The sequence below is a fragment of the Nyctibius grandis genome, chromosome 2 (genome assembly GCF_013368605.1).
Source record: "Nyctibius grandis isolate bNycGra1 chromosome 2, bNycGra1.pri, whole genome shotgun sequence".
Lineage (NCBI taxonomy): Eukaryota > Metazoa > Chordata > Aves > Nyctibiiformes > Nyctibiidae > Nyctibius > Nyctibius grandis.
In genome coordinates this window covers 88,850,472-88,872,162 of record NC_090659.1, presented here as the reverse complement: position 1 = coordinate 88,872,162, position 21,691 = coordinate 88,850,472, and the positions used below count along the sequence as shown (strand labels likewise).

The following is a 21,691-nucleotide window of genomic DNA, read 5'->3' as shown; positions in this document are numbered from 1 at the left end:
CACGTTTTTGTGGCAAGACTGATTAATCAAAATAGACCTTTTCTAACACAGAAACAAAAAGAATCCAATTAGATGTCTGTTCTGCAGGTCTGCTCATAATCACTGCCAAAATTCTGTGTAAAGTCCCTTATAGAAGACTAATCATACTGTATTTAGGGTAAGGAACCAAGTATTTTCAAATATTTCTACCTAAAGATGGTAACCTACGTCTATATTTAGACATTTGGAGTCCACATTCATACACCTAATTAGCAATGGTATTCAGATCAGCTGTAAATATCTACATTAGCATGCGCCTTGTGTTGACTCTCTTAAGTAGGTCTCCATGTACTGTAATGGGAAGTTAGAGACCTATCAGGCATATGGACTCCTTCTTTGGAGGCACACGAGTGTCAGAATCTGAGTCTATGTCCCACATACATTCCTTAGTTACGTGTAAATGTATGTACCTGTCTGTGTGAACCGCACAAAATGGTAGTGCGTGCTTAGTGGAAGTGTCTAAGTTAGTTCAGCATTAGAATCACTCTGGACACATTAGTGAATCTTTTTAATCAGGCTAATCTGCTTCTCAACGAGAAATAATTTAAACATATTTTACATTGGTTTGCCCAGAAAGTGATATTTGAAAAAGCTAGCCAATAAGTAATTTATGGTAACATTCATGATCTTCTAGGTGTTTTCTAGATATTCAAGGAAAAAAAAAAATCCTCTGTAAGGAGGTCAGTATTTCAGCAACAGTTATGGAAAAAAGAACTTGATTTTTAGACACATTTTCAGGTTTTTTTTAGGGATAACTCAATGAAATTGCAATCCATGTCTGACTGCTTCCCTGATTACCTGTAACTTCTGAACCAGTATCTATCCAAGGACACAGACCTCAGAAACAAGTTTCCACAGATTTTCTGGATATAGAAAGCTGCAATAGACTATATAAGGTCCCAATATAAGTGAAAAACTGATGTCACAGATTATTAGACACTGAAGACTCCTGACTGAAGAAAGTCATTAATAATGCCTGTTACTGAGAAGCTTCAAGCAGACTGTGCCTTCCAAGACAGGTTAGTCAATAATATAAAAATGTGCAGAAAATAACCTTTAATTAGTTCCATTTCTCATGAAACTATGGGTTATTTTTAGCATGTTCTTTGTAGACAGATAACAAAAATAGGTCTAGTGAACAGAATTAAGCACAGAGAGACTAACAGCCCTGTGGCAAAGCCCAAGGAGGACAAAAGTATCATGACCAGGAATATTAGTGGAACAAAGATGACAGAAGACCAGTGGATGTGTAAAACTATCCCGAGTTTAGAAAAAGTTTAAATTTCCTTTGGTGGTAGAGGGATCTGGACAGGTTAGATAGATGGGCTGAGACCAACAGCATGAGGTTCAACAAGAACAAGTGCCGGGTCTTACACTTCAGCCACAACAACCCCATGCAGCGCTACAGGCTGGGGGAAGAGTGGTTAGAAAGCAGCCCGGTGGAAAGAGACCTGGGGGTGCTGATCGACAGCAGGCTAAACAGGAGCCAGCAGTGGGCCCAGGTGGCCAAGAAGGCCAATGGCATCCTGGCCTCTATTAGGAATAGTGTAGCCAGCCGGTCTAGGGAAGTGATCGTCCCTCTGTACTCGGCACTGGTGAGGCTGCACCTTGAATCCTGTGTTCAGTTCTGGGCCCCGCACTTCAAGAAAGATGTTGAGGTGTTGGAGCGAGTCCAGAGGAGGGCGACCAAGCTGGTGAAGGCTCTGGAGGGTCTGACCTACGAGGAACGGCTGAGGGAGCTGGGGTTGTTTAGCCTGGAGAAGAGGAGGCTCCGAGGTGACCTTATTGCAGTCTACAACTACCTGAAGGGAGGTTGTAGTGGAGTGGGAGTTGGCCTCTTCTCCCGGGCAACTAGCGATAGAACAAGAGGACACAGCCTCAAGCTTTGCCAGGGGAGGTTCAGGTTGGACATTAGGAAGAATTTCTTTTCAGAAAGGGTTATTAGACATTGGAACGGGCTGCCTAAGGAGGTGGTGGAGTCACCATCTCTGGATGTGTTTAAGAAAAGACTGGACATGGCACTTAGTGCCATGGTCTAGTTGACAGGGTGATGTCAGGGCAACGGTTGGACTCGATGAACCCTGAGGTCTCTTCCAACCTGATTGGTTCTGTGATTCTGTGAAAGTCAGAACATGGAATTGTCAGTGAGATGATGCTCCAAAAATCAGTGACAAGCAGTCTGACTTCTGAGGCTCCTGAGAGTCTGGCAAGACATTCAATTTGTAAATAGTGAAAGAATACACATGCCTTTAACGCAGGGGGGAGTTGTCATCTTCTTTCCCTTCTCATGTTCTTTAAACATACGATTTCTATTTAAAAGAATAAGTTAGAAACAACTAATAGCTCCTCAGCTTCTCCTGATCTGCTCCCAGGTTCACTTCACTGAGCGACGGATCTGCATGCCTTTGGGAGGTCTCTGTAAGAGAAAGGGAAAATGCAACCACCAGCAGCGTGTTTTGAGAATGCTACAGATTTTGCTCTGAGCATGAGAAATAAGCATATGGTTCTTGGTATAATTATTAATTACTCACAATTATCACCAGTTGTATTCATGGGACAGGATACACTTCTACAATAAATAAGATTAAAATATATGTCCTTTCTAATACCTTAGAGCATCTTGTCCTCCATTTGTGATTCTTTACCTGCTTTTGCTCAAGTATCTCTAAAGCTGCTTGTTAAGAGAAAGCATTTTAACAGATGTCCTTGCACTTTGGGATGAATGCATCATGGATATCGAAGTGTTGTCACTCTTCTTACAATCACCTCTTTTCACCTCCTCATGCAGTGAACACCTCCAGCTTGTTGTCACTGCACTTGATTGCAGCATAGGAGGTTTACAGGGTCAGAGCTAGTCTTGTACCTTTTGTTCTGTCATGCGAGTCTTGCAAGATTTACTCTCATATTTTCCATTTTAACATGGCTTTTTTGTACTTCTATAATTCCTTTTATAATTAATAATAGGGTAATTATGCGTTTTTCACACATTTGTGTGACAAATCTATGAAGATGTATGTATTATAGACATAGCTTTCTCTCTCTAATATATATTCAACAATATCCTTGTGAATGTTTATGTTTATGTATGCATATGACAAAGTGTCAGTGGGATAAAGTAAATTGCCTTTGTCCTGTAACTTTGCCAGACTCACCCACAGCCAAACCAGTAGTCTCTTTTGCCAGGATATGTTCTACAATTCCAAACCTGTATATACATCAAAGAGGAACAATTAAAAAATAAAAATAAATTCTCAGATAATTATCTTGCAAAATTTTGGGCAAGGTTGAATTTTCACAGATAAAATTAATGTCTGCACTCATCGCAGCTTTTCTGTGTAAACAAGTGTCACTATTACATGCAGTAGCTCAGGAAGATAATTCGTTCGTGTCTCATTTTAATCATGTGTTATCCCACTGAAAACGAAGGAAGTTATATATTCATTCTGAAAAACTATAGAAAGTGAAAGGCTTAAATATATGCTGTATCTATATCCTGTATCTATATACTGTATAATATATCAACTGTAAACAGTTGAACAACAAATTTGATAACTTACCCTAGTGAGCACTCAGCACACCTGAAGACATTGAAAGAGGACACAGAATAAATAAGGTGTTTTAAAATAATTTTATCTTTTTCCTGTCCCAAACACTTGACATTTCCCATAATGTTGGTGGGTAGAGAGAGGTTTTAGGCAGGCAAAAGAAATCTCAAATTTGGGTGTGTTTTAGCACCCAGGCTATTACTACGTTTCAAGATAATCACATGGCACAAGCTAAGGATTTTATCTATATTACAGATCTGTTCTCAGAAGGCTTTACATTCCCCATTGCAGCCTTTGATAATTCAATTAGTCTCTCAAAAAGTTGGGAGTAGCTGATAAATTCACTTTAATGTTAAATCAAGTGCCCCAGCAGGTTTCTCGTAATATGATCGCTTTTCAGGGAGCTTAGCTCTGGAGGTGATACCTCCCAAATGCAACTTTCTGCAAGGAATATGTGGGCCTTTGGAGCAGATTAAAAGAACTGTCTGTACCAACATAGCTTCTCACCATTAATAAAGTCACTTCAAATCATGAGAGCAATCTCATTCACTCAGACGGCTGTCCATCTAGTTTAATTTAATTTAATTTATTTGGCAGCATTGGGTCCCTCCATGGAACAGATTCCATGAATATGATGAATGATCCCAGGAACAGAGAACATCATTAAAAAAGCTGAATTTAACCCTTCCCTTTAAACATTGTCTTTTGGGATTCCTAAATCCTACTGGCAGACACTGATTGCTGAATAATAAGTAGGAGGGGATTAGCTAGATCTGCATTGACTGTGTCTTTGGAGAATGCTAACAATAACACCAGTTCTGTTTGTCTACCTCTAGGAAATGAACAAAGAATTTATTAGATGCAAAAGATGAACAGCAGGATTTAGTGTGGTAAATAGATGCATGTCCCTGCAGAAATCAGATAGCAAAGCAGACAGAGAAAAATCCTAACAAGAAAATGCAGCTTACTACTTACAGTTAGCCTTAATAGGCAGATTGTCATTGACCTTCTGTACAGGATTACAGTTTTGCTAGAAGGAAGACTTGGATTTTAGATGTGTTCATCCGTGTCATCAAAGGTAAATTGTCATCATAGTTAAAGCAGGCTAACTGTGACACTGAAAGCTTATAGAAAATGCTGTATTTTCCTCTCCAAAGGTAGAAAATAAAAAGTGACAGAAATATACATATCCCTCTCTGTGTGAAATGCTTTATTCTGTATTTTTACTCCACCTTGATTTCCTGCTTGAAATTAAATAGGCAATTATATTCAAGGATAAAAATTTCTGACTGTTTTATAAAACAGATTCTCACAGTAAGCAAAAGAAATATATTACTTTAGATATGATTTTTTCAAAGAAAGATTGCAAATAAATTAATTTCTAGTGAATTAATCCTAGGAAACTTTAGGGAAGACATTTTATATAAACATTTAGATTTAATATATGATTTCTTCTCTTTTGTTTTTGACTTGAAAATCAGACTCACATAATAACTTCTTTTTATGCATTGATTAACCTGTTAAAGAGTTGCCCTTTATTTTCACATGCTAGTTCTATATTTTTTCATAACATTAATTATTATTATTATTTTAATAGCCCTTAGGTTTTTCTTACCAAAAAAAACATTCTCTAAAACTGAAAATACTTACCTCATACATGTTGTATTGCAATATATGTTGCGAATATTAGCCTTACTACTCTGTCCAGTATGGCTCTGAAATTTTTCTTGAAGTTATGCAGGTGCAATAAACTGCAGATGAAAATGTTGAAGGCAGTTTGTAACATCAAGCTGCAATTGAATTTATTTGTATATCATGCAGACCAGTAGGCCGTAGTGGCTAAATGTAGCTGTGATAATATATCACGGGAACTTTTGATAACGCACATGTACTCTACAGGATTACCGTCAATGGTTTTCCACTTGATTATGTTTAAAGAAAAATTAACTGCTAAATAACTGTGTCAGCTTTGCAGAGGACTGTGACTGATGTTTTATGAACAAAGTTTTTGACAGTTTGGGAATTCTTGTTTATCATCCCAGTCTGACTCTCTGAGAAATACAGATTCAACATTGTTGAATCAAAAAACACATGCCAAATTTAAACTGAGAATTTATTTAAAAAGAAGGAATATTAAGCCACAGACGTAATGAATGGAAGAGCTCAGTCCTACTCGACCTCTAAAATAATAATTTTGAGATCAAAATTATTTCTGAGAATGGAATAAGTGACTGGTGGGAATTCCAGGCGTGCTGCTCTGTATCAATAAATTTTATTTTGTCCTTGGAAAGAAGTGACATATTATGGTTTACCTTTGGGCATCTCAGATAACTTAAAGTCTGATTCCAAAATCAAAGGCTAGCAATTCTGTACTCTCAGGATAGACAGATAGGCATGAAAAATCTGGTACATAAACATGAGCTATGATTCGTGAAGGTCCCTTACTTTTGTTTTCCTAGTTAAGCAAAAGCTAAACATATGTTTTGGTAATATTTGCAGAAGATCTGTAGGTTTGAACTGCAGATGAAAGGGAAAACTGGCATTCAGCATCTTTGCAAGGTATCCAGTACTCTGCCTTGTTTAGGATTCAGCTAAGTCTGTGAGCCAACAGGACCTGGGCTGCAAAAGCAAGGTATGGCTGGACAAAAGAGTTGGCGAGAAGGACATATTGGCTCTCTTCCACTTCTGACTCTAATTTCCAGCAGGAGCTAGGATGATGTCCTGGTCATACTTAATGTGACAACTTGCTCTGCAGACAAAACATAGTTGATCAGCTGATCTGGATTTCTCTTGATAAACTTCTGGAAATAAAATAAAGCAAAACAAAACAAAACTAAACCAAACTAAATTAAATTAAATTAAATTAAATTAAATTAAATTAAATTAAATTAAAAAAAAGGCCACTTCACACCATGTCAAACATCTTGCTTGTGTAAAGGTAGCAGTACCTATACATCAGCAAAACCACTCCCTTCTACAATTCTAACAAGAGCTTAGCTGGAGCCAGAGCTGAGGCTGCATGAAGGGAGTGGATCAGCTACAATTTGCCTCAGTGAAGAGCAGCAGATCCCAATGTGTTCCTTCGGGCATTCAAAATGCTGCACTGTAGCACAGTATTAGGGGAGAAGGAAAGTTGTATTGCTTTTGAAAGAAAATAGCTCAGCAGAAAAATACCAGGAATCATTATCTGACTAGATAGTGAATGAAATCTGTGGAAATCCTGGAAGTTATATGTGCATGTAATCACTACGTTATTAGTTTGCAAGGAGTCAATTTTCCTACCAATAAGAGGACAATGTGCATTAGGAACACATCTTGGAAAAGGGGACTCATGCTGCTGAGTTACACACCCAAATCCCATCTACATTAAATTAAGGAACATTGGGCCCTTAGGCTCAAAATGGACAATTTGCTGACCGCTGAAAAGCTTAAGACAACTAATAGCAAAAGTCAGATCAATGGGTGTATATCTCTAACACAGAGGTAGATAACTTTCGGACATCAACTCCATGCATATTCAGTGAAGAAGTTTAGTTTTAGGACATCCTGCGAAGAGCAAGGAATGGGATTTGGTGATCCTTGTGGGTGGGTCCCTTCCAACTTGAGATATTTTATGGTTCTAAGATAAGTAAGCCTATCTAGGAAGTGTTATAGATCTGGAGCCTATCACCAACATACTGAATGGCTCTTTGAGTCCATCCTTCTCCATTGCCTCTAGAGACAACATAAGAATTCTAGCCTAATTTTAATTGCCAGAAATTAGATTATGTGGCTATCTCTGTTTCTTGAATGAGATTATTCTCTCTCTTGTAGCTACTGTTAGGCAACTCATGGAACTAATATTCAGCATCAGAGTCTACTTCCTGTGGGCTTTTTTTCGTCCCTTGATTAACAAGAACTCTCCCTTAAATAGCAGATTAGATGGAAGCTCTCTCTGGTTTGCTTCCCTGTTTCAGGGTAGAAAAGCTTACACAGGAGGGTTGAAAAAGCTATGGCCTGTCTTCCTGCTCACTAGGAATTAGTGTACATGATAGGAGCAAACCAGGCTCTTGAGAAGACCTCAGCTGTAGGAATACCTTTTCCCTGAATCCTAAATAGACTTAGAGTTGCCCTAGGAAAGACCATGCTTTATAGCCTTGCTCAAAGAAATAAACCTTAATAAAAGAAACACCTTGAGCATATTTCATTTTTGCTATAATAAATGATGTCAGATGTCAAATCGCCGGCATTATTTTATGTTGCTTTACAGGAAGAACTAATTTCTGTGTGTTTTCCCAATTAGAAGCATCTTTTCACTTTGCTGGGGATGGAGGGGGAGGGGGGAGTGAAATGAACATTGACACTAAGGTTAAAATAACTTCAAAAGGCCTTCAGTTTAGTATTAGTTCTATGCAGCTACGTCCATCTTTTAGAGTATTACTGTTCTGCATCGTCTGCCTAACAAAAGAACAGAATTTGCCATGCTCTTTGATCTTTTCAAAATATATTGAAATCTGAAATCAAATACTTTGCCTGAGTTGACTTTCCTGGCAACAGTGAGCTGAATAATATACTAACATGTAGAGTCCCCCTAATTTCACTTAAAAAAAAGAAATTACATATCTTTAGAATCGGCCCATCTATGTCTGGCAAATGATTAAATGCTCTGAAATACGACGTGGATAAAAGAGGAAAGATCAACAATTAAGAAAATTAAAAAAAAAAAAAGGGAGAATAAATGGAAAAAGGAACTCCAGCTAAAACAATCTAATTTGATTAAGAGGCTGTACAAAGTACCAAATGTCATGCTAACGAAAGAGCACAATCTCTATTTAAAGTTATTCAGAAGGCAGAGCTAAAATATTTTGCTGATAGCCAAAGTAAAGACCTCTTTGCATATCTCGCCAATAATGCAAAAATAATTCTACAATATCAAATACATCCTTTCATTTATTTCTTTTGCAACAACCATCTAGGTGAGAGGCTTTTTACATAGTAATACTAGGGACAATTAAGTCTGTTTAACACAGAGACAGATGCCAGATGTATGCATGTAACAGTTACAAAGGAAGCATATGCATAGTATCAACTCTACAAATAGTCAGGCTCCCTAGGCACTCAACAGTTTTGAAGCTAAGGGAGGGAATGTTTTTATGTTATAACATTTTCCCCTGGTGGTAGCAAATTAGCTGCCTTGTATCCATCTTCAGCTGCAACTGCAGAAAGTCACTTGAGAGCTTACAAATAAGTTTAGAGCTCTGCTAAACTGCTTCTTAGATACCTGAGAAGTGGGATACATACCATGCATGTGCTATAACAGGCGGACTTAAAAAAAGAAGTTAGTTTTTTCTTCCCATAAGACAATTTTTTCTCACCTTAATTCCTTACCGAATTTGTTAAAGGTCAGACTGCTTTCAGACACGGTACTTCACACAGAATTTCTGTCTCCTTGGGAATTAAAGCAATTCTTTTCCTAAAAGAAAAACAAAGCAAAGCTACGTTTTTATTAGGGAACCCAGAGGCTGTTTTTGAAAAACCATGCAGTAGATATTGGGGCTCAGTTTTCTCTGCTTCCCATTATCTGTGATTATAACAATTCAGGCCAATAATAACTGTACAGGCCTTTTGCCTTTTCTTTCCAAAAGAATAAAAAGGCTGAAAGGAGTGGGACCCATTAAAATCAAGTCATGGTGGAACGCATATATGAAACAGTAAATCAAATGTTATAGTGATAAGTTCCAGTAAATGAAAAGATCTCTTTAAAGACCCTGAGAAAGTTGATCATGATCCATGTCTAGAACAGGTTTTACTGCATTTTTTAGCATATCTGCCCCATTCCTAAGCATGTAATTTCTTCATCATCTCTACAGAGTAAAGATTTTCTTAAAGGAAGTCAATAGATTGACACTGAGTGACATATTCTGAATCCCTCAGCAGCTTTAAAGGTAGCACTGCATCTTTTACTTGCTTTGCCAGAACAGTATTTAACTTATCTAATGCCTCACAGTTGGATTTCCTTTGTAGGGTGCTCAGATAAGTAAGCTGAGGGCACAGCTAAGAGAAATTACCCTAACTGCACCTTACTTGGTGGTGTTGTTTGTAACTAGCCTTTAAGTCTACATCCAAGACTAAAATATAATTTTTTATAAGAACATGGCTCAGATGAGGAGTTGCTAGAGACCAGAAAAACAGCTTCTAACAGTTAGCAAGATTAAAAAGTGAAGATATTCATGAAAACAATGAACACATATTGACAAAATCTTTGGAAATTTTTCCCAAGTTATCAATTTTTCTTAAAGATATGTTTTGTCACATCACAGTACTCCAACATCAATACAAAAGTTGAAGCTATAACAAATGCATAGCTGACAAGTAAAAAGGTGACTCTCAGTTGAGCAGCTGCTCAGCTGCTGCAAGTAAAAGTCACTAGCAGGAGAGATTTTATGTATTAGTGTTGTTAATATCTATAATCTCCTTGATCCTTGAAATATAAGAAAGCAATGTGGAACTTAAGGTTCTTGATGAAGGATCTGGGGAAAGGAAGATGTGAATATTCTGAAGTCATCTTCAGTAAGTGTCTTTCAGAAATTCATTTACAGTTCACGGAGAACCTGAAAATACGGTATTTTTTTCTGTTCACATGTACAATACTTTTTGCCAAACAAGTTATATTTAGAGCCAGTTTTCAAAAAAGCATCCTTAATTATTCTTTCTGATTTATCTAATTGGAGCATTATCCAGGCAGAAAGCTAAGTAGGATAACATTATGAAACTCGAATTCCTAAGAGAATGCGGGTGCTTCGTAAATTGTCATAAGGGTAATCCCATTCTGCAAATCTCTTTTGAAGGTGGTAATAAAAACAACACCAGCAATCTACTAAACAATAGTCTAGGGCATAATCTAATCAAGCAATAATGAATATGCTACTTATCATAGCATAGGGGAGATTCTATATGAAACTCTTAAATAATTTCTTCTTTTCTAAGAAAGTATTTCTGTATCTGTATGTACAAGTGAGAGTTCCTTAAGATGCCTAGACAACTTAAGGGTTTATCTGAGAGCAGCATCATGAGAAGTGTTCTTCCTCCTCTGTCAGATGCATTGTACCTCCCATGACGTCCAAAGTATATGACCTGTATACGCCATCAACCTTTTGAAGCAGAGCATGATACCCAGTGGGCTTTTCCACCTATTAGTATAAAACAGACATGGTCTCATTATGTCTGGTAAAGGAAATTTTGCACATAAATCCAGGCATGCTGGCAGGAATGTGGAAGAAACTACTCTCTTTCACCAAAATGACCAGATTTTGAAGGGTTCAGCATCTATGTAGCCTTTAGGCATTTTTTGTGAGACTTTGTCAAGGAAAACAGATAGCATTTGAGAAGCTTTACTGCATTGATTCTGTTTTGGACAAAATCATGCTCCTTCAAAGAAACTGATAGACTTCCATTCAAGGGAGTCTACCTGTAGTCAGGATGTAAACAGAGACATCGAGAGGACATAGAAACAGATTTCTTCAGAAGCCTGTCATCTCTTTCTCCTCTGTGGTACCCTCATCAGTCAATGTCTGTAAACAAGTTGTCATATCCAAATTTGAGACAAGCTTACAAAGCAAAAAGCTTGGTGCCTTCTAATTAAAGATTTGTATACTGAGATAATTGGCAACCAGTGAGGAAGGCTCGGTAGTGTAATATATAGCTGATCATTGGTAACTTGACAATGTGACAGATGGGGATGTCTTCTTTAAATTATGGAGCTTTTATATTGGTATTTTCAGGAAATGTCAACAGCATGATTATATTTTCATTAATGGTGTCTTTCCTTCCCATTCATTGCTTTTGTTAGGCATAATCGTTACCTCTTGTCTCTAACTGTACAATGTATTAATATTTGTATAGGATGCTACACAATGGGCTTGGTTAATGACTGGATTACTAAACATTGCACCAGTACAATATACAGTGTTAGTATTTACTAAATATTACAAATTAGGTATGGAAATTATTGATATTATAATTATGACTAGCTCACAATAAAGTTAGCAAAAAAGAATGTGAATATCATGCAAATTCTGCAAATGATAACACAGATTCAGTTAGGTTTCAGATTTAAGAGTCGCCGCATTTTTAGATGCCAGTACTGAAATAATACCACTGTAAAATCTGTGGAACTGCCTTGATCAAGATTAGGAGAATGTGTTGTACTAAAAATGTTATTTCTAACAGATCCACAAGCCTGTTTTCTTCTGCTAATTACTGCAGTTTTGTTTATCTTCTTTTCCAGGAAACAGCTTTTGAGCTCTACAACAAAGATTTACAGTTTTAAACTACGAATATGTCAGATTACTGAAGTTTCTCTGTGGCTTCTCAGCTAAGTGCAGGGCTGACACAGCTAGCTCTTGTACATTTCCTCCTTGCAGCCCTGGGGTAGGAAGAGTTTTTTACGGTGAGATGAGGAAGAGGCCAAAATATCTTTTAATGACTGTCATATGGTCTTTTTACTGCAAGTTAGAGTAGGTGCCAGTCTGACTTGCAGGTAAATGTTGGAAATCAAAACTGAGTGTCCATTCTCAGCCTCTCCTCTTTCTCCTCTGACAGGAAGAAATGTGACACCGTTTTTGCTAGTCAAACATTTTCAGTTCATTGCCACATACAAACTTCTGTGTTTGTACCTTTGAGAAGCATAGTGAAAAATTTCAAGGGCCATGAGCTGTGCCTGGACCACAGAAAGAAGTTGTTTTTCTGCTGTGGAAGTTTTGACATTGTTGTGAATTTTGGAAGCAGAGCCTATCCCTGTCTATGACTCACAGGTCTGATTTGCCTCCAGAACAGCAAGGCAGAGGCCAAAGACCCATTGTTGGGATCTGTGGACCAGCCCGCTGCGAGGACAGAAAATTTTCAGGTAACAGAAATGTTTTCTTTCTCCTACGCTGTCTTTAAATAAAAATATGTGATTGCTGTTAAATCATAAACATGAATTTAAAGCAGTCTTCCATAAGCAAAACGTTAAAAGTTCTGTAGTGCTCCATGTAATCCTGCAATATTCCTCCAATGTTTATGGTTTGGGACAAATGTGGACTAGAATTACATCCATAATCCCACCAGTTTTTTACTGCTTTTGAAGTGGTTTGTGCCATGTCAATATAAAAAAAAACCCTGTTCTCTTTATCCTGTGTCCACAAAACATGCAAACAGACAAAAAAAACCAAACAAAAACCCAAAAACCAAAAACGGGGAAATGCTGTGCAAGGATTATAGACCGCAGAAGCTTATAGTTATAATATAGGATTATATAATCATAGAATCATAGAATCGCTTAGGTTGGAAAAGACCTTTAAGATCATTGAGTCCAACCATTAACCTAGCTCTGCCAGGTCCAGCACTAAACCGTGTCCCTAAGCACCACATCTACACATCTTTTAAACGCCTGCTAGGATGGTGACTCAACCACTTCCCTGAGCAGCCTGTTCCAGTGCTTGACAACCCTTTTGGTGAAGAAACTTTTTCTAGTATCCAATCTAAACCTCCCCTTATCAGGAAAAGACAACGAGATCCAAGAGGTTTAAAAAGGTGGCAGTCCATTCTCATTTTACTGCCAGTCATTTTGCTAATCTGAGCTACATAATTGCTTTGCCCAGCTGAAAGGAGCCTTTAAACAGACAAGCCAATATAAATACTCAAATTAGAGACAGCTCTGTTTAATAACAGCAAGCATGTGTATAGAAGTATTTGTTTATGTCTGCTCATTTATGTCAAAATCAATTGTAATTAAACAGTAATCCAAACACAGAAGCAGTACTTTAGCTTATTGTTCTCATCAGAAGTGTCATATAACCCCAGTGTTTAGGACGTGTCAAAGTAGCCCATTATTTTTCTCCTGTAATAAATACCTACTTAGAGTCTTTTCTAGTTCTTTAGTAAAAGCAATTGCCTATCTTAAACAAAAAAGTAGGACACCATTTCATATCAATTCTGGGATGTTTTCTGGTCATATTACTAATATTACTGAAGTTCTGAAAGACAGTTATTTATATTCTCTGTTAGACATTAGATGTCATTTATTGTCCATCTCTTTACACATATGTACAGAAAATACAGATCTTTCATATCTATTCAAGGTATTAAAATATATAAAACATACCTTATTTTATTAAACTAAAGCAAAGACTGGTGGATTTTTTTACATAATGTGTTTGTGGTGAGACCAGAGAAATATAAGCTACAGAGGATTTTACATCTTGTTTCATTATTGAGTGAATTTGAAATGGAAATATTTTCAATAATGAACACAAATTCACAACATCAAGGGTGACATGAATCTATCTCCCAGGGAAGTCAGTGTGAACTCTGTGCATGCATTCAAAGGCAGATCTTTTTCTTCATAATGTGAAACAAGGGTCAGAAAACATATGCATGGCTGTTAACTCTGCAATGTAATGAAGAATAGAGCATTTCAAGAGTGAAGGTAGATCGTATCAGCAGTGTGAAACTGCATACTTCAAAAAGAAGATGACATAAATTTTGGAATGCATCCTCCAGTGTATTTTACATTGGGAGCTGTTAGTTGATAACCATTCCAGTCAACTGAGTCAGCCAATGAGCCATCCCTGACAATTAATGATTATTTTTTAGCTTCCATATTTATAGAAAAGAAGAAAAAAAAGTCAATTAGAAAGAGGTGTTTATGCAATAGTAAAAACTAAGTGTCAACTGTTGAAAGAGAAAAAAAGAGTAAACAAGTAAGATATCTGAAAGATAGGCTAGCATTTCCTAGGACAAAAAAAATAACAAAAGTTACTGACATTTTAAAATACTCAGTGTTATTCATGTACTTACCTAGCCATGTTCTTATTTAGCTTTCATCAATGAACATATGGTAATACAAAGCTACTTTTTTTATATATTTCTGTGAGTAAAAAGTTCTTGGAAAAGAATGCACTTGAATGGCCATTTACTGGATCAGATCTTATAAACTATAATGATCCAAACTCTGTCTGCCTTGTTTAACTTCAAATAAGATTTGATAACATCATTTACAGGTTTTGGGAGGAATATGATTGTTTAGGTCTAGGTCTAGGTCTAGGTCTAAGTCTATGTCCAGACGTGTATACGGGAAATCAGATTTTAAATATATGTGAATATACATATATACATATCTATAAATACATATATGTATATGTGTATATACATGTATCTAAAGTCTGATTTCCCCTATACACAAACCTGGACATTTACTATTACATTATGTGGAGTACTTTGGTGCAGAGTATAGTGTTCTTCATCTTATAAACATAGTACATAAAATATTTCTTGAAATCTTTGTATACTGATGTTTTATGTACATGGATTGTTTACTTTTAATTTGCTTTTCTGCTTAGTATGTGTATGTGTTATTTAAATAATGTCTAATTAAATAAGAAAAAATATTGTATTTATTAACTCAGTTTGGCTACATAGGGTCACTGTTTAAAAAAAAAAAATTCTTGAGTTTCTTCTTTGTTTTCATTATGCAAATTTCACATAATTAGTGAGTCAAACAAAGATATCTCAGTTTTAGCCACTGAAAGGAACCAGCTATCTAAAGCATTAATTAATTAACTTTGTAGTGCAATATATTTAGGGTGAAATCAGTACCCATATCTAACTCTGTTCACAATATTTATGAGGAAAGCATAAGAAATTAAAGATAACACAATAAAAGTATCTCTTGCTTTAAGCTTGCTACAGAAGGCAGATGTTAAATATAGCTTCTCTGGTAATATAGAATAAAATATGTAAAATATCTCTTATGTTGCACCAAAATACATACCTTGCATTGAATTTTATACATTGCCAACACAACTTTCATCCCACACCATCTTAAATTTCTATCCAGTATACATTTCCTACCTAGGTGACTGTTGTTTCCAGAAGCTTATTTCCTTTTCTTTCTATGGCTGATAATTTAGCAGTTCTATTTTACTGTATGTTCTCCCCTAAGTGCATAAAGCACTTCTGACTGTTTACCCTTAAAACTCCAGAGAGTTAGGAAAACCTCTAGGCTGTTTCTGTTTATTGTACACACTTGCGCTGTTAAGGGTTTATTTTCAACAGGACGGAGACAAGTATAAAGACCGATGGTGTGTATCACTCTACCAGCACATCTTGCTGTACAGCAGAGTGAATGACCTATTTTACATACACATATTTGTATATTTACCTTTAAATTGGTTCTGTTTTCTCATATATACTAATCTGGCCCTTGTGATAGTTTACTTCATGTTTATAGTTTCTGCTGCTAGTACAAAAGTGCCTGTTCTATTTTGTTCACTGTCTGTTAGCTGTAGCAGTCAAAATTACAGGCTAAAGGTGAGAAGAGCAGATTATAATGTATGATAATCAATACTCAAAATCCATTTCTTATGATGGGACATAAAAGAGTGAAGTGAAAAGACACAGATTTTCAAGACTAGAACACCAAAGCTCATGCAATGCAGGTGGTTTTCACTTCAGGGTCATTCAGTATTTGTTTCTTCTTCTTTTTTGGCTTCATATTTAATTCAATCACTGCTAGCATGCCCAGTGAGCAGAAATGGAAAGTTAGTCGATACTGCAACTATAAATGCAAGTACAAAAACTGCTTTAGCAAATGTAGGAAATGAGAAGAGGAAGGAAGATATGGCATGCAATATATATATAACATATATATGTTATATGATATATATCTCTTTTCCTTAGGGTTTGCCAGCAAATTTTGTATTTTTATTGGCAGTAATAAATAATGTAAATACTGTGTAAGAGTTATCCTCATACCCAGTATATGTGTACGCACGTGCATAAGAGTTAAGAATTTAAAATCTTAGAACATAACTTGGTTATTACAAAATCAAGTTAATCAGTCTTGAAAATCTCAAAGCACAGTTTTTGGCACAGTACTGAATACCTAGTGTAGTTAACTTATTTCCAGTGGCTGATAACTTCTCTGGTATTTAGTTTTCATCTAAAGTTTGTTCATTCCAATCTCAGTTCAAGGAATAATTTTTTTTTTTTTTTAAACAAATATAGTTCAAAAGTTTTAGAATAAAAGACAGTGTCAAAATAGAATTTCCCAGTTGTCTATTTCATATACATATATATATATGTTGTCAATGTAGATATCAGAGAATTGTGTATAAATATCAGAACATTTATTTAATGTATTTTAAGATAGTATGACTCAGAACTAATACCTTAAAGGCAGGAAGAGTTTCCCTTCTACAAATGGTCCTTTTGTGGTTTAATTAAATGGGCTGTATTGAAATCTTCCCAAGTGTGCTCACTGATGGTCTTCCAGTACACTATGAACTCTTGACACATTAAATATGGTTAGAAAGATTTACAGGAAGTGATACTTTTTTTTCCGTGAAAAAGAAAGGAGCAAAGAGGGGTCCTGCTTTGATGGAATAATTGAAAAGAGAGAGAGCAGCAGAGAGAAGTGTAGTCCATTAATTGTGCAATTCTGAGCATTTTATGGCAGCTAACATGCAGCATGTTTTTATTTTCATCTTTTGTTAAAAAGGGACCAAAATTATTCACAAAAATTGATATAAAGGATAGTTAAGTTTACAAAATAAAATAGTTGGTTGGAAAGCTGATTAATTGCTTAGGGAAACCTTTAAAAGTGCCAGAAAACTTTTACTCAGCATTGTCATGAATTACATATAAGAGAAAAATAATTTTTGATATGGTTAGAGAAAATCCTAGATAAAACACCTATTATTTCTCCTTACTATATAGGTCCACTTTTAAAGCTAGAGGCTGAGTTTGTCACAAATCTACTCTGTAGGATTAGGAGGAAGAGAAAAAGACCAAAATTAATTAATAATAAGCATTTGCAAAATCTAAAGTTCTAGAATTAATGTTGAAAGGATTGCGCTTGAGGCATTTTGTTGTTTGTTTGTTTCTGTTGGATTTCTGTGGTAAAATGTAATCAAAAATGACTAGTATTAACTATTGCCCATCCCATGGAAGATTGGAACCTTCCTCTTCAATGGTCTTGCCCCATGTGGCTTTAACAATATCTTGATTTGGTTTGGTTTGTGGAATTTTATGTTTCCCTTTTTTTGAGAGAGAGAGTAGCATTTTCACTTGGCTGTTTTAAGCAGCAACTGTGTGATGATGTAGAAGCTCTGGAAAACCAGATACAGCAAACTTTAGTGGAGGTGAACTAATGAGTGGGATGAGGTGTATAGCAATGTCCTTTATTTGTATCACTCCCTTTTCATTAAGCAATTGTCACCGTATACATTGTGTCTACAGTTATGCATACCAACACCATCTCATCAAGTGAAGTAAAATCAAACACCAAAATCTTAAATCTCTTCCTTAAACTCTTCCCATTTCTGTGACTGTGTGACTGTCCCAGGTTTGGGATTATCTTTTACTCTTGTTGAACTTCACGGCCTTGTTGAACTTCATGAGGTTCGCATGAGCTCATTCCTCAAGCCTGTTAAGCCCCCTCTGGAAGGCATCCCTTTCCTCTAGCAAATCAACTGCACTACTCAGCTTGGTGTAATCTGCAAACTTGCTGAGTGTGCACTCAATCCCACTAAGTCATTGATGCAGATATTAAATAATATTTGTCTCAATGTGAATCCTTGACACTACTCTTTACTGGTTTCCACTTGAACATTGAGCCATTGACTGTGACTCTTTGGATGAGGCCATACAGCCAATTCTTTTTGCACTTAACAGTCCATCCATCAAAACATATTTCTCCAATTTAGTAGCAAGAATATTGTGGGGGGAAGTATCAGAGTACCAAAAAAGTCCAAGTAAATGACATCTGTAACTCTTCCCTTGTCCACTGATCCTTCTCCATCATAGAAGGCCACTACATTAGTCAGAGACAATCTCCCTTTGGTGAAGCCATGTTGTGTGTCTCTAATCGCCTCCCTGTCTTCCATATGTTTTGCTATAGCTTCCAGGAAGATCTGTTCCATGATCTTACCAGGCACAGAGGTGAAGCTGACTCACCTCTATGAATTTCGTATTTAAAGCCTTTCTGTTACATTCTTTTCCTCAAAAATCACTCTGTGTTCTCCTCTCTCTGTACCTCATTCTTTCTTGCATTTGTTATTTTTTTAGAGCTTATACCAGTCTTAGATTTTAAACTCTTCAAGGAAGGGAGCATGTATACAGAATGACACTTTTCATAGAACTGTATAACTAACAAGTATCAATTATGAATAAATTATCTCACCTCGATTTAACTGACTGTTGTGACATAACACAATTTCATTTAAATTTAAGTCACATTTATTCATGTCTTTTTAGAAATGTTAACAGTCAAAGCTGTTTACACTATTGAATTCTCGTAGATCACCTTTGGTGTTTCTTCTGTGTCAGGTTTCTGCAGCGCAACTACCCATTAATCTGGTGGTGATATTATAAGATTACTAGGAATTTATTTTAGAAAGATGATGATAACTTAAATTTTCCCTGTCTTTGCATCAGCAAGTTTGTTCTGCTTTTCTGAAGACCTGTTGTGCCTGTCTCTGTGTGTGTTTCATTCTTTCATTAAAGGTATACTCATAGTTTTTTGTCTAACTGGAATTTCAGTCATTTTTAAAATATTAAATTCCTCAAACAAAATGAATATTTGAAGTCAGCTGCCTATTTTGTGGAAGAAAATGCTTAATAGCTGAAGACCAGTGTACAGCTGATTGAAACCTAGAGATGATAAAAGGTTTTATCCTATCAGTATTGACTAGAGATTACCGAGAAGAAGAAGAAAAAGAAGGCAACTTGGATCAGAGTTATGTTTTTCTAAAAAAGAGACTTAAGAGGTATTTCTGGAATTTTCCTTATCCCTGTGTCACGGTTTGCTCAGGGTGGCTCAAACCAGGCCAAATAGCCTTAGAGAACCCAAGGTCACTGCTTACGAGTAAAGAGCCGAAGGGGGTTGTACCTGCAGGGAGGAGTGGACGGGGCAGGTGACCCAGGATTGACCAGCAAGGTATTCCATCCCATACATGTCATTCTCACTTTCCTGTTTATCACTAACCCACTGCCTCCTGGAGGTGGGGCCCAGGAGGGAGGGGCCCTCCTGTCTCCCACTGATTGGTACCAGCTTTGCCAAATCTCCAGTTAAAAGCCTGCAGGTGTGATGGCAGGGGAACTACTGCATTTTGCTCTCTGTCTGTGCTGGGGGGAGGCCTGAAATAGAGTTATAGTCATGTGTATAATTATAAAATGGTAAACAGTGGCCCAAGAATATTCTATTATTGCAAAATGACAGACAAGCTAAGGTTTTTAAAGCAGAAATTTTTCTTTATATCTTTGAACTCTAGAACAGGAAATATCAAAATTTATGTTCTAAGAATAAAAAATCTTATTTAACTAAATTCTTTGAAAGGAATAAGAATATAGAAACCCTATCTGAAAACATTATCAGTTCAAATAGTATGTCACGGTTTCTCATTCTTCCAAATTGTATGTATTGAGCAAATCTGTTTTCACTTACTTGCACCAAAACAAAAAAGGGGAAAAGTGATTGCATGATCCATACTCATGTCTAATAAAATTGCAATATGCACTTTTTGACAAGCTTATATTTAATGCATACTGATAGAAAATTCTAGTTCTCTGTTCTCAGCAGGAAAAGTAGGCTTTTTAAGAAAACCTTTTTATTTTGTGACTGTCACACAACATAACAATTACAAATGAAATGGAGGTGACAAAAATGAAAAGCCAGCTAGCTGATTTTTATGAAGTGTTTGTATTTCCAGAAAGGCAGTCATTGCTCAGTTATTTGATTTGAAAAATTAATCCTGATAATGCCTTTTGAGTTCCTTAAGTACTGTTCACTCTTTTCCAGGATGAGTTTTACAGAACAAAGCCTAACAGATTTCTGCAGCAGATTAGTTTACAGGTGAAGCTCAATTCCACTGAGAATGGTTCTCTAATGACCCCTTTACACTTCCATTGGGCTGTGTGAATGCTTTGATACCTAGAGAACAGAGTTAAATAAATCTATTGTCTCAACTAGCAGGTTTATGCAATCCTTCTGAAATATTTTAATTATAGCTTCTTCTTTTTCTCCATAATTAAGAAACCAGATGTCAAGTAAGCCCATCACGTGTTAATCATAACCTATGCATTAGTTCAAAGAAATCCACTTATAATTAGAGTTTTTTCTCTTTCTCCTTTGTTTTACAGAGCAAGAAGAATGTGTTAACTGCACAGATGAATGCAGAGTGCTTGGTCATTCTGACAGGTGTTGGATGCCACAGTTTCCTGCAGCCAGTCAGTCTGAGAATGCAGATTATCGCACAAATCTCTTTGTACCCACAGTTGAAGCTAATGTTGAGACTGAAACATACGAAACTGTGAATCCCACTGGGAAAAAGACTTTTTGTACATTTGGGAAAGACAAGAGAGAGCACACTATTCTCATTGCCAATGTTAAACCTTACTTAAAAGCCAAACGTGCCCTGAGTCCTCTGCTTCAGGAGGTTCCCTCAGCATCGAACAGCCCAACCAAGACATGCATTGAGCCTTGCACCTCTACAAAAGGACCACTGGATGGTTGTGAAGTGAAATCAGGAGCCTTGGCTGAACCAAGCAGCCAGTACTTGTCAACTGACAGTCAGTATCTATCTCCTAGTAAACAGTCAAAAGACACTCCCTTCATTGCATCAGATCAGATGGCTAGGGCCTTTGCAGATGTGCATTCCCGAGTAAGCCGAGACTCGAGTGAGATGGACTCTGTTCTGGAGCAGTTAGACCGTTCAGCCCGGGACCTAGGCAGGGAGTCGGTGGATGCCGAGGAAGTTGTAAGAGAAATAGACAAGCTCTTGCAGGACTGTCGGGGAAGCGACCCTGTGGCCGTCAGAAAGTGAGGGGGAAAATAAGGACAGGCTGGCAGTTACATTCCTCTTCCGATGATTAAAAGTAAATAAATAAATAAATAAATCCCCTGTTTGTCACAGATTTGCAGGAATGAAGGAAGACCAATGCTGCTTTAAGGCTTTTAGTGAACATCTGAAGTGCTCACAAGTATGTTCTTTTCACTGCTCTTTCTTTTTGACAGATAACACTGGTTTCATTTTGACCAAACTTTCATTAGGACAGAGTCAAGTACACTAAGAGCAAAATGAAATAAG

The 21,691-nt window shown here is 36.7% G+C and overlaps 1 protein-coding gene across 1 annotated transcript in view; it reads left to right on the top strand.

The window, feature by feature from the left end:
* Window positions 1-21,427, top strand: part of PCDH17 (protocadherin 17) — a 91,276-nt gene extending 69,849 nt beyond the window's left edge. Inside the window, exon 4 of the mRNA XM_068395405.1 lies at window positions 20,745-21,427. Within this exon, the coding sequence (XP_068251506.1) occupies window positions 20,745-21,427 (683 nt within the window). The remainder of the gene's footprint in view (window positions 1-20,744) is intronic.
* The last annotated feature ends 264 nt before the right edge of the window (window positions 21,428-21,691 follow it).